The sequence below is a fragment of the Cicer arietinum genome, chromosome 5 (genome assembly GCF_000331145.2).
Source record: "Cicer arietinum cultivar CDC Frontier isolate Library 1 chromosome 5, Cicar.CDCFrontier_v2.0, whole genome shotgun sequence".
Classification (NCBI taxonomy): Eukaryota; Viridiplantae; Streptophyta; class Magnoliopsida; order Fabales; family Fabaceae; genus Cicer; species Cicer arietinum.
Genome location: NC_021164.2, coordinates 56506293 through 56520931, shown reverse-complemented (window position 1 = coordinate 56520931; position 14639 = coordinate 56506293). Strand labels below are relative to the sequence as shown.

The following is a 14639-nucleotide window of genomic DNA, read 5'->3' as shown; positions in this document are numbered from 1 at the left end:
TAGATAACGCGTATGGATCTATATGTCAAGCAAGTTACCGCCACGCAGGTTTGTTGAAAATAAGCAGCAATTGATTGACTTTTATTTTAAGTGGAGTGTATAAGTTTCATTTATAAAATTGTGGATATCATCCAACTAATTATAATCAATTAAATGTATTTTATTAATAATGTTAAACTTATTATAAATTTTAGTTGATTAACTAATTAACTAATTTTTTTAGTTAATTATACTAATTAATTAATTTTTTTATATTAGTTAATCATATATTTAATTATATATATAAGTCTATACAAGTAAATAACAAAAATCCTAATATGTTATTAGGATGTAATTATTCTGCTCTAATTTTCAACAAAAAAAAACAATATGTTAAAAATAACTATATTTTAATTTTAGCATAAATTTTACAATTTAAATATTTTTCTAGTACTTTTTTTAACAAATCTTACTAATATTAAAGTTTAAAAATAATATTATATCCAATTTTAAGAATAATATATTCTTCATTCTAAAATAAAATATTAATTTTAAAAATATTTTATAACTATATAATTTTTTTTAATAATAATTATATAAACTACTATTCTATATTTAAAATGCATTACATACTAATTTACTTGAAGTTTACAAACAACTAACAACTATTCACGGTAAACACAATAGCACCACTATCAAAATAAAAATTAAATAATATTCATTAAATAAATAACTTCAAATCAAAAATAAAATATAAAATAAAAATTTGCCAAAATTTAAGAGAGAAGGTGGAGACAAAAGTTGGAGAATTTTTTTTGTAGAGAGAACGTGGAGAGAAAATTTAGAGAGAAAATAGTTAGAAAATTTAGAGAAGGTAGAAATAAAAAATGAGAGGGTGAGTTATATTTATAGGAGAACACTAGCCTTTTTAGCGGTCAAAACAGCCAAAGTATTGGGCATTTATGGCGGCTTATACAGTCACAAAAGGCTTTATTTGTGGCAACTTTTACCTTCATAAAAGTGTGATTTTGTAGCTGAAAAAACTCCCACAATGGACTAAAGTTTTAGCAGGATTTTGTGACGGCTTAAGCCCTCACAATGCTCCAACGTTGTGATTTTGTCGAGGCTTAGACCGCCATGAAATCCTGCTTAAATTTTAGTCCATTGTGAGGGCATTTTCAATCACAAAAAACAATCGATTTGAATTTTTGTATTTGTAAGGGTTTTTTGGTTAGCAATTTGTGAATTTTTTTCGGCCACAAAATATGTGTTTTCTTGTAGTGAAATTACTTTGACCATTGAAATCTATGTACCCCTCAAGTGCTTAACACTTCTGTCACCAATGATCATCGAAGGAACTTCAAAAGAAATATTTTCCTTCAACGGGATGTCATCTAGCGTGATAACACGAGAACTATTTGCCATGTACTTCCCCAACTGCAACACAATTTTAGTCCATTGTGAGGACTTTTTCAACCACAAAAAATAATCAATTTGAATTTTAGTATTTGTGAGGGTTTTTTCGGTCAGTAACTTGTGAGAGTATTTTTCTACCATAAAATATTTTTTAAGTAAACCATAAAATGAGTGTTTTCTTGTAGTTATTGAAACTAAAATTTTAAAAATAAATAAAGTACAAATAATAAATTTTATTGATTATAAACGATTTACTCACAATTTTTTAAATTCGACCTCGAATTCATCTTATTATATTCATCAATTTTGATTGTTTTTCATTTTTCACACTAAACGTAATTTTTAAACAGAAAATTTGTTTTTATTTTTTGTTTAGATTCCATTAAAATTATGTTGACAAATTTAATTTTATTTCAAAAGTACGTCTAACTAAAAGTATTACACATGATGTTTTTGTATTTTTTATTTTTGGTTTGAATGATTTGTTTTAATTTATCCACTACTACACATTACAATTATAAATATAACTTTAGAAAATATATATCTTTTTAGTAAATACACGTTTAAAAATATATTTAATTATATAATTTAAAAAAAATCAATTTATAAAATAATTTTTGTAGAAAAAATATCTAAACATAAATTACATTAAAGAAAATTAATTTTTAAATAAAAGATTATTTGCAAATAATTCACACTTAACTAAATATAAAATGTATGCTTCCTAATAAATACAAGTGATGTTATTTAGTACCAAACAACATCTGAAGAAGTATAAGAATGATAAACTATTAATTTATTAGAGATCATTTAAAGAGTCATATTTATATTTAATAAAAAATATGAAAGAATAAAAAATGAGATTCTAGGTGTTTGTTTAATTGTGTTTTACTTTTTAGTTTATGAAAACTATTTTATAAATAAACTTTAGAAAATTGTTTTTAAAAAGAAAATTAAAAAAAAATGTTTGACAACTCCAATTTTTTAAAACAGATTTGATTAATAGAGAGTTAAAAAAATTGAAAAATAAAAAATAAAACATCATTTATCTGTTTTGTTTTTTTAGTTTTAAAAATCATAATATTAAAAATAGTTTTTAAAAACAAGTAATCCAAACAAACTTTTTAATTTTAAAATACTAAAATAGAATTTTTGAGATGTGAATCAAACAAACCTTAAATCTTTCTATTTTTTCAATACTTCTACTTTCTTACCATTAGTATTTTCATATATATATATATATATAATACGTACGTCATATATAGTTGAACCCTCCCTCAATTTTATTTTCTTTATTAACCCCTCAATTTTAAATTCAATTAAATTGGTATGAAATATTGTTTTCTTATAGTTTCATCCTTGTTCCGATTGGAATTCAAATTTATTTATGGATAAAGATAGAGAATTTCACAACTTCTTTTAGTCAAAAAGAGAAAACAAATAAACTTCCTAAACATTTTCCAACTATTAAATTATTAGTACACGTGAAAAATGGACACAAGCTGACCTAGCAACAAAAACGTAATAGTATGGATAAACCTTTCTCATATTTTAATGGCAAATTATTGGGAGGAAGCAGCAAATCGCTCGAGCATAAACTAGAATCAAATCAAATGAATAAACAAATAACATTAACAACAACAATAATGGTGGTAATAATTTTGTCAAAAGATAACAGTGGTAATGATAATTACAATAAATAATACTACATTTTGTACCAAAATAAATAATTAATAATATAAGGTGACAAAAGTATCCCATAGCAAACCACGTCACAGCACGTGGCGTAAGGCAAGACGAAAGAAGCGGTGGTCCCGTCCGGTGTAGAGTGACCTCCAATATCCGGTTACCGGTTATAATTTAACAAAAACTGAAACGACGCCGTTTAGCACCCGCCTTTCGCATATAAATACGTGTACGTTGATGGAAGGTGTACTTAACACTTCGAATCGTAACCATTCTACGTGTTGTCTATTCCACACACTTTGCTCCTTGTTTTTCGATTTTTCTTTATCATTATCCTCTTTCTCATTTTATCCATTCCTTCTCTTTTTTGTTTTTTTCTTTGTCTTTCAAAAACCCTCTTAAAAAGTTATTTTGGTTTCAAAAGCTTTAATTATATAGAAGCTAAATTTTGTCTTGATTAATTATCAAAATGTGTGGCATACTTGCTGTACTTGGTTGCTCGGATGATTCACAAGCTAAAAGGGTCCGCATCCTTGAGCTTTCTCGCAGGCAATAATTCTTCTCATTTTCTACTTACACAATATATATTAAAATTCTTCTTTAATGTTCATATTCGAAATTTTTTGTTTTGTGTTGACCAAAAAAACTTCTTTTTTTTTTGTTTTGCATGTCTTTTCTTTCCATGATCAAACTCTTTTCCCTTTCTAGGTTTTTATTTTTGTGGTTTACAAGCTCCTGGGATGGGAGGTTGAGTTTTGATATCAAGCAATTGATATTATTTAAATGAAAAGAATTGCCATGGAGTTTTTTAATATTGAGAATTCATGAGGAATGGATCAATGAAAGTTCAAGACGTTTTGCTTTTAAGAGGGTATAGGTATTTTTAGCAATTAATTGCTAAAAATACTAAAACATATTTGACTATAAAAATATTAAATATTTGTCATGGTGATGTCTAGTGTCTACTGTTTGAGTTCATCCAATATTTTAAGGGAAATATGTTAAAGGGTTTATATGTAAATATTGAAATTATAATTACCTCTTCGTATTAGAGCCACGTTGTTTTTCAACTGTAAAAAGTAATTTAGGATAAACATGATTGACTTTGACAAGGGAACTGGACAACTATGACACATATCATATTACTTATTACATAATAATTGGCTATTAAAAAAGTGGGATGTGGGGTCCAGCTTGCAATGCAATTTTGTTATTTGTAGTACAAAAACTCCAAAACATGAGTAACGAAAAAGGGGTTAGCTAATTTGTCGTGAAAGTGCACGTGGAAATTTTTAACTGCCCATGTATTATAAAGTGCAATTTGAGTAATTAATAAGTAATTTAGATTGATCATATATTAATATTAATATATTTGGGAGATTTTCAGAATATTTATAAATTAAAATGTTTTGGTACATTAGTTCTCTAAATCAATAAATTAACAATTATTTTAATGAATTAAAGAGTTATTTATCAATTTTTGTATATTAAAAAAGATTATTTTATAAAAACAATATGATTTTATTGTTTATAAAATATTATACAAATTTTTGACATTTTATCATAAAAATTATTTAATATTCATTATTATGAGTAATAAAAATTTAGAAAAAATAAAAATTTATTTTGCAAATGCTTTTAGTAAATAATATTTAATTATTATAATTTTTAAACAATAGATTTAATTTTTCTTCTTCTTATTTAGTTATTAATTTAAAATTATATTTACCAGTACATGTCAAATTAATGTATACACAATATAATTACTCTTAATATTTTTATGCTATTATAAAAAAAAAGTTTAATTGTCATACATACATCAAAATCACTCATAAATATAACTTTATATATAGTTATAATAAAAGTCAAAAATATTTATTAATTTAATTTAACTGACTGTATAGAAACTATTTACACCGAATGTTTATATAAATTAAATCTATAAAAAAAATTGAATTATTTAAAACAATATTAATATTTTTGTGCGGATATATATGATGATGTCACAGATTGAAGCACCGTGGGCCAGACTGGAGTGGGCTCCACCAACACGGTGATAACTATTTGGCTCACCAAAGGTTAGCCATAGTTGATCCAGCTTCTGGTGATCAACCTCTCTTCAACGAAGACAAATCTATTATTGTCACGGTATGCTTCATAAATATTAATTCTATTATTATATGGTTTACATTTCTCAAACTATATATTATAATATGGTGTGGTAACATATAAATTGTATCATAAAAAAACAGGTGAATGGAGAGATTTACAATCATGAAGAGCTCAGGAAACAATTGCCTAACCACACATTCCGTACACAATGTGACTGTGATGTTATTGCACACTTGGTTAGTCTTCTTTATCTATTTTGATTTACTCATGTTTATGTAAAAAAATAAATACATTTTTTCATATATAATAATTATCAATATTTTAAATAGTTGTCACAATAATAGTTGCTTACATTAGGGAGTATTGCGGTTAAATGTGGCTAATGCAGACTCAATTGTGGTCGCGTTGCGATTTTGATTTTTTACAACATAAAAACTGCTATGTCGTAGTCCAGATTGCATATGGTTGTTACTGTTGATCATTATTGAAGTTTTAGTTACTATTAACTGCTTTGTATTGATTTTGGTATTTTTGTGTTGATAGTATGAGGAGTATGGTGAAAACTTTGTGGACATGTTGGATGGTATATTCTCTTTTGTTCTGCTGGATACTCGTGACAATAGTTTCCTAGTTGCAAGGGATGCTATAGGGGTCACTTCCTTGTACATTGGTTGGGGACTAGATGGTAATTTTTAGTTATATACCCTGCTTTTGAATTGAGTTCATCTGTTCTATTTCATAACTATATAAAGCAACATAGTTTTTTGAATTGAATACGTTGTGATAAGTTTGGAACATCTTTGTTATTGTAGGATCTGTTTGGATTGCATCAGAATTAAAAGGACTGAATGATGATTGTGAACATTTTGAGGCTTTCCCACCTGGTCACTTGTATTCAAGCAAAGAAAGAGAGTTCCGTAGATGGTACAATCCTCCATGGTTCAATGAGACTGTTCCATCAACCCCTTATGATCCTCTAGTTTTAAGGAATGCTTTTGAAAAGGTAAGATTCACCAACACAAAAGCTATTAGGAAAAACTCAAATTACTTAGAACATCAGTGTCGTGTTTAGTGATTGTGTCTATATCATGTTTGGTGTATCTACCTGGGTCAGTGCTTCATAGCTTTTAATCTATATGACTAGATTACTGATATGATGATTGTGGTGATTGCAGGCCGTCATAAAAAGGTTGATGACAGACGTGCCTTTCGGTGTTTTACTATCTGGAGGTTTGGATTCTTCATTGGTTGCATCTGTCACGGCTAGATACTTGGCTGGTACAAATGCTGCTAAGCAGTGGGGAGCTAAATTACACTCATTCTGTGTAGGACTTAAGGTATGTAGTACCTATTCTAAATCATGAATGGCACATCAATTTGGTCATGTCTTACTTAATATTTGGTCATGTTATGTTGATCAGGGTGCACCTGACCTAAAGGCCGGAAGAGAAGTAGCTGAATTTTTAGGAACCGTCCATCATGAATTTGAGTTTACTATTCAGGTATATAATCTAATTGAAATAGTACTTGTCTTTTCAAACTTGCGAAAAGTTCAGTCAAATGCAGCTGATGCGATTTTGATTATAATCGCACACAGACATAAAAAACTTGATGTTATGGTCTGAATTGCGGTCGCAGACTTTTCTTAATACCATAGGGGCATCAAGTTTTAAGATTTGTTATTACATCTTTTATGTGGTCTCTGCAGGATGGAATAGATGCAATTGAGGATGTCATATATCATATAGAAACATATGATGTAACTACAATAAGGGCAGCAACACCCATGTTTCTGATGTCGCGTAAGATCAAATCATTAGGAGTCAAATGGGTGATTTCTGGAGAAGGATCTGATGAAATCTTTGGAGGGTATTTGTATTTCCACAAGGCACCAAACAAACAAGAGTTTCACGAAGAAACGTGCCGCAAGGTCATACAGTTACATAGCTCATGTTAGAAAGAAAAAAATATGATTGAAGTGAAAGTGTTTGATATGACAGATACTTTTATTTTCTCTAATGCAGATCAAAGCACTTCACAGATATGATTGCTTGAGAGCCAATAAATCAACATATGCATGGGGTCTAGAAGCAAGAGTACCATTTTTAGATAAGGATTTTATCAATGTTGCAATGGACATGGATCCTGAGTTCAAATTGGTATGATATATGAATACAAAATTTTTGCAATTTAACATCACTTAAAGAAGTAACATTTTACTAAGTGGTTTATTTACTATTCAATTTTATCAGATAAAACCTGAAGAAGGAAGAATTGAGAAATGGGTACTTAGAAAGGCTTTTGATGATGCAGAGAATCCTTATCTACCTAGGGTACTCTATTCTCTCATTTCCTACAATTTTCTGTTCATCTTAGCAAACTTAATTTGCCAAACTTAACATTTTATAAATTTTATTTCATGCAGCACATTTTATATAGGCAGAAGGAACAATTCAGTGATGGAGTTGGCTATGGTTGGATTGATGGCATTAAGGACCATGCTGCAAAACATGTAAACATGAATCCAAGCGTTTTTTTCCACCAATCTCATCTTATTTTATCTTTTGTTTTCATGCATGTTGCTAATAATTGGTTCTTGAAAAAAAATTCTTATAGGTCACTGATAAAATGATGCTCAATGCATCTCACATCTTTCCTTTCAACACTCCAAATACCAAAGAAGCATATTACTATAGAATGATCTTTGAGAGGTTTTTCCCTCAGGTAACTTAATCAGATCTTATTATCATTGTTGATTGACTTATTTGACATTATCTACCAATAAAAACCCTTGTGAGATTGTTTAAGAAAGCTTAGAGAAAATGTCTATGACATGTCATAAGCTATTTTTAACTTATTTCTATAAATTCGTCAGTATAACTTATGAAAACATATTATAGTTTATATTAAACAGTTTGACTTTATTTTATCTTTTTTTATATAAATTTTATGTATAAATATTTATTTTTGTAGAGCAGATATAAACGCTTAATTAAACTGTTTATCGAAACAGATAAGGGCTTATTGAGATCTCTGTGTTTGATTTTTGTAGAACTCAGCAAGGCTAACTGTTCCTGGAGGACCTAGTGTTGCATGTAGCACAGAGAAAGCTATAGAGTGGGATGCTTCTTGGTCAAACAATCTTGATCCTTCTGGAAGAGCAGCACTTGGAGTGCATGTTTCAGCTTATGAAGAACAAGTCAACTCAGTCATCAAAACTGTAGAACCAGAGAAGATTATACCAAAGATGCAAATTTCTCCTCTTGGAGTAGCCATTCAGAGCTAGTATCAGTAATGGCAAGGACTACTTGCCCTAAAAACCAAGATATTATTATTATTATCATTATAATACTAGTCAATAATAATAACATAAAGGAGAAAAAATTTGCCTTCTGTGTATTTTATCCAAGGCAAATGTTCTATTATAAGGTTATCTACTTAGATGTATTTAAGTGTTGTGGTGTTGTGCAATCCACATCTTACCTTTACTTTGAATGATGTGATGATTTGAATTTCACTATCATATTGTATTTTGGTTTTTAAGAAATGATGTGTATTTATGTTAAATTTGAATTCAAGTTCCACTAATAAAACAGTGCATATATTAATATATTTTTAGATAGATGAAACAGAAAGGATAAACCTCATAGCAGACAAAAAGAAAAAGATATCTGGCATACATATTATACCTCCAAAATTAATCTTACTAGCAATGCTTTAAGATAAATACTCCATTCATTGGTACATTTGTTGTTGAAAAGGGCAATCTAATCATTATCTTTCTCTTAAGTATTCTCCTTAGTTCTGTAAAATAAAAAGGTCTTCTTGTTTTGAGTCTTGAGCCTATATCATAAAGCCCCGTGATATTTATATTCAAACCAAAAGAAACTTAAACTGAGTATTGTTCCTTCACAAAAAATCTTCAAGTTTGTCAATTCACCCAACTCCGTTGGAATGACTCGAGATTCATCGAGACTATACTCGACATTACTTTCGAATTACTCAAGGATAAAATAAAAAAATAATGTTTCATTTTTAGATTTGAAGATTTTATTAAATTTGTCCCACATAAATAGTTCGATTAGTAAACTAAAAGATATCAAAAGAGTTTTAAAAAGTTTCTCAAATTCAAGCCGGGAAACTAACATAACTACTCATTTACTAACTTACCTGTCAAAACATATCTAATTTTTTAAAAATAAATAGCGAAAAGAAAATTAATGTTAATAACAGTGGAACTAATAACCATTTTACAACTATCACGTACAAATCTATCCATTAAATTACAATATCAAACTCTTACCTTCAGTTAACTCCTCAATCTTAGTATTGTGAAGCGTTTTTAACCGAATTCAATTGAAGATGATGGTTATACAGGCATTTTTTTGAAGTACAGATGGATAATATTAATTTCCAAAACAGAAGGAGAAGTAAGCCTAGCTAATTTTTCTAATTCTCTTTGGAAATATATGTCTTTACATCACTACATAATTAGCATATACTTTTACATATGAAAACGGTTGCAAATTCCAATCATGCAACCCTCTAAATAAATGCATTAACCTACTTATAAAAACATCCAAAAAAAAAAATACTTAACTAGAATTGTGTTAAATAATTAATTAGCTACTAATAAAACACAAAATCAATTAGTAGAACAAAACTGTGTAAAACAGCTGATTCCAAGTATCAGGTAATCCAGGAAGACACCAATGACTACAATCAGCTGAGTAAGTTGGGTTAGCTCTTTGTTGAGGACTCAAATCACCACTATAAATGGAAGGATGTGCATCTTTTCTAAATGCTGATAACATTGTTATGTCTAGAAGATAAACAGGGTTGTTCATTTCTCTAATCACCATATCTACAACCCTCATTTGCTCTGGATACATACCAGGGTATGTTGTGCCTGTACCAATGATTGGTGATGTTTCACCATAGCAATTCTTTGATGTTACTGTTGTTACTCCTGAACTCCATTCATTTGGACTGCATATCAATACCATTTGAGTTTTAGTATAGCTTATAAATGGATCACAGTCCACCATGGACCAATAATTGAAAAATGTTTAAAACTCCAACGATCACAAGTGTCGTATCTTGAAAGTAGACATAATGGTCATATTCATTTTCATAACTAAGCTAATGACTTAAATGATATCAATCAAGTCATCGTCTTATCCATAAATACGAGGAGAGTCGTGAACTCTTACTTTTGAAAAATATAGTCGTTAGAGTTTCCGGTGGACCACTTAGGAAGGTGGTCCATCTAGAACTCACCTTGTAGTAAATATACAATTTGATCCCTTAAATTATTATAGAATTATATCAACATAGTTTTCACATTATTAATATTTCAAAATGATTTCAAGAATTGTAAAATGATAATCAAATTTGTCATTCTATCTAGTTATGTTTATCAAATATGCCCGCCCGTAACATTATTCAATTAATTTTAAATGCATTCCTGACATTACCAACTTAATATCATTATAGCTATTGCGAGATCCAGATAGAAGAGCGAACTTAATTAATAATATTTAGCAGTTTTAAGGATTATTTTTTAAATATTGATAATGTAAGCAAATAGGCTAATACAGTACAACAATTTCAGAGATCAAATTGGATATGTACTCTATATATAAGAAATCCACTTCAGTATCTACCACTAATGTCATGGACCACATATCAATGCCACTTAATGGGACAATACTAGTCACATTGGTTGAAAAATTGTGGATATGAAAGCCACAAAACTACAAAAATAAATCTGCAGTATTGGGCTGCAGACCATGACCATCCCAATGAGCTAATGTATATGGCCTTGATTAGTCATATTCTAAATAAATATATATTTTGGCCTCTACCATTTGACATTTAAATATGTTACATGAAATGGGTGGCTTGAGGCCTCCAACCACAAAAATAACGTTGTCAGTAGTCCTTTGTAAAAAAACCTATCTATGATGCATGCATTTTATTTCACTGGCATATTATTTATGTTTTTGGAATTATTCCTATGATCCGGCACATGGGGATACAAGTTCTCCAGATTGAATCGGAATATCATATTGTGGATTGGTCATGGTGAGAAAAGGCAACTTTGTACAAAATTTATAGCTGGTATTTACTGTGCATACATTTTTTTTAAAATATTTTATATATATATGAATATATATGAAGTTTTTTTTTTTTGGCAGAAAATTATATATATAAAATTGAACAGTTATAATCACAATCAACAATCAAACAACAAAAAGGTATTCGGATGTCACACTAGAAACCTTTTAGTATGCATATTGCATAGTAATTATTTTTGGCCTTTTGAATTCCTAACATACTAGTTATAATTTATTACTAAAAAATCACACTTGTATCTATTAGTATACTTCGGGACGAAGAAAACTGTATTTTTATCTGAAAATATTCTTTCAAAGTGTATGTAGAGTGGAAAAAGAGCCCTTGAATTGAGGGTGTTATTACCAACCCAATACAAATGTGTGATAGAGATAAGACTAACACAAGCCCATGAATTTAAGCCCTGAGATAGAAAAGTCCTAAAGTTGCAATGGGCCAAGAAAATGGGCCTCATAACCCTTTCTTTATTGGAGGGATCCTAGCCCTTAAATGCAAATCATCAAACAGAAGAAAATTTTATAATTTAGAAACCAGATATTTCTAGGCTTAGAATATGCTTTGTCAATTGAACAAACACAATGACTAAGCCTAGACATTTTCCATAATGTATTTAATGTCATAGTACAATAATGCATGAGAGAGAAAGCAGATCAAGACAATAGAGAGAGAGTGAGAGTTCTTACTTGGTGTGTGAAGGAGAAATTCCAAGGAAGAACACTTTGGTTCTTCTTTGATCAATATTGGTGTCCACCCAATTAGACCATGTTTTTAATCCTTTTTCAAAAGCTGCTAAACGATCCATATCTTGGTAGTATTTGCCTCCTGATTCTATATAATCCCACCTGCACATAATAACCCCAAAATTCAAATTACTTTAAATTTCAAACTTTCAAAAGAAAAAGCAAAAAAAAAAATCAAAAACCTTCATTTTGTAGACAAAATTACTATTAATTTTTTCGATTTTTAGCCCTTTATTTTTTTCTTCTTCTATTTAGTCTCACTGCATCACTAGTGACACGAATCAGAATTCAACATTTTAACGTTTTAAAACGTATGAAATTAAATTGAAAAAAAAGGTTAATCTAAAAAGACTAACCTTAAATTGGAAATTAAGATGAAAGACAAATGGACTAATTTTTCCTATAAAGTAATTTGTTAAATAAAATTTATAATAAAAGGTAATTAAGGAAAAGATATTTGCCTACCCTTGAAGAGATCCTTGATGTGTCCACCAATGTCCAGAGTTAAAAGACAAGACATCAACATTCCTCCAAGCATCACCATTTCCATCTACCTCCTCAATCCTCAGAATTCTCTTCCCTTGGACCACATCAACCTCTACCAAATAAGGAGCTCTATAAAATGAAATGGTCACACCATAGTCCTGCACATACCATATCAAAACTCAGTCAAGTGTACCTCTTTTGCAGCTGTAAAATAAAATGTTGCTTTTTATGTTACATAAGTCTACTTTATACACACAACAACATGGACACAGTTTGCATCAACTAGTAATTTACTCTACTTTTGGGTCCCTATCAAAGACACCTTTTTTCCACTAGATCATTTGTCCTATTATTAATATCAATAACCTACTTCCCCTGACTTTGAAATATTAACAAAGAGGGATAAACAACTTTCCCTTTTCTTGTGAACAAAAATTGATTTGTTACTTTTTTGACAGGCCTAATAACCCAATTAAAAAATTGAAACTTTTGAGAAAATATCAAGTGGGTAATTGTCATTGTGAACAAAAAATTCTTTTTTTTTTCTTTTTTTGACAGCATGGCCTAAAACCCCAATTAAAAAAATTGAAACTTTTTAGAAAATATCATGTGGGTATTTGTCATTGTGAAAAAAAAAAATGATTTTTTTTTTTACAGCATGGCCTCAAATCCCAATTAAAAAAATTGGAACTTTTAGAGAAAATATCAAGTAGGAAATTTGCTATTGTGAAACATTCAGAAAATATCCTAAAACATTACCAAGAATCTGAAGGTTGAAAGTGGTTCTCCCCTAACAAGTTGTGTTTGTGACTGAGGAACTGCAGCATATATCATACATAGCAATGATTCCCATTGATTCCTCCCCAAAGAGTCACCAACAAACATGATAGTTTTGCCTCTCATTTCCATCAGAAACTGAACACCATTGAACCTAACAACAACAAGCTACAGAACCATTCAGAGAACAATACAATGCAATATACAAACACAATAAAAATGAAATCTTTATGGTACTATTAGCTATTTCTCTTGTAAAACCAAGTGATTCAGCTCAAATGGCTGATGAACTCTAATTAAAGAAAGACAAATCATTCGGGAGAACTCAAATTTCAATACTAACTTAAACAATCATTAGTTAATAAGCTCTAGTTAAGGATAAATCTTCAGGAGAATTCGAGTTCCAATAGTGACTGAAACAATTATTAGTTAATGAGCTCTAGTTAAAGACAAATGATTCCGGATAATCCGAGTTCAAATCCTGAAATAATCAAGACCTTACCCCCCTGGAAACCAAAGGGTTAAGACAATAAAATCTACTACTCTTGTTATTTGAAGCTTAGAAGTGTACCTTGGGAGCTCACAGTTAAGGGGTCTCCATCTATATTTAAGGTAATCAGAATCTGGACGACCAAACATTTTGCAGTTGAACTGTGGATCTATGATGGGGCAACTTGAAGATTGGTAAAAAGGGTCAGTGTCATCAGGAATCCATGTTCCAACAAACAAAGGACAGTTTGTTTGATTGGCATGAATCATTGGTCTTTGATGGTGGAGATAGCTGTGATGGTGTTTCAAGCTGTATAGAATAGCTGAAGAAGCTAAATGGCATTGAAGGGTAAATATGGAAAGAAGAGAAAAGAATGATGCTTGAAGAAGGGTTACCATTGAAGAAACTAAAAGAGTAAAGGGTTTGAAGACAAAAGGTGTAAGGAAAGAGGGTGAAAGAGGGAGGGATATTTGGACTATTTTGAAATTTATATATGAAAAAGTTTTCAGATTTGGGTGTATGTGGAAAAATATTAGAAAAATGTTGGGGGAGTTTTGTTTGGATTATTGGTACATGTGATGTGAGTATGGAATGGGAGAGAATGTGTTAAAATCAATTATTATGTTAATTATTTTTCAGATGTATTATTTAGATACAAAAAATTTGACATCGTACTTGGTAAGTTGTATAAAATACACTTTGGGTTAATGTATTTTCTTCTTCATCATCATTGAAGAAGAGAAAAAATATTTTTTAAAAAATCAAATTTGTATATTTATATGATGTTTTGATATTAAGATTTAAGTCTAGTTTAA

General features: G+C 29.5%; 2 protein-coding genes across 2 annotated transcripts; one reads left to right on the top strand and one right to left on the bottom strand.

Annotated features, from left to right (window-relative positions):
- Positions 1-3409: 3409 nt before the first annotated feature.
- On the top strand, positions 3410-8766 carry LOC101504705 (asparagine synthetase, nodule [glutamine-hydrolyzing]). The gene is made up of 13 exons (XM_004500222.4): positions 3410-3630; positions 5091-5229; positions 5334-5429; positions 5737-5878; positions 6006-6196; positions 6369-6530; positions 6615-6695; positions 6902-7123; positions 7218-7352; positions 7446-7526; positions 7619-7705; positions 7810-7917; positions 8246-8766. The coding sequence occupies exons 1-13, from the start codon at positions 3551-3553 to the stop codon at positions 8477-8479; spliced, it is 1758 nt and encodes a 585-aa protein (XP_004500279.1). The 5' UTR covers positions 3410-3550; the 3' UTR covers positions 8480-8766.
- An 858-nt stretch (positions 8767-9624) lies between these two features.
- On the bottom strand, positions 9625-14339 carry LOC101504380 (protein PMR5). Its single transcript, XM_004500221.4, has 5 exons — positions 13906-14339; positions 13317-13488; positions 12537-12715; positions 12015-12173; positions 9625-10182 (listed from the first exon to the last, which is right to left on the bottom strand). Exons 1-5 carry the CDS (start codon positions 14220-14222, stop codon positions 9843-9845), a joined length of 1167 nt encoding a protein of 388 aa, XP_004500278.1. The 5' UTR covers positions 14223-14339; the 3' UTR covers positions 9625-9842.
- Between the last annotated feature and the right edge of the window lie 300 nt (positions 14340-14639).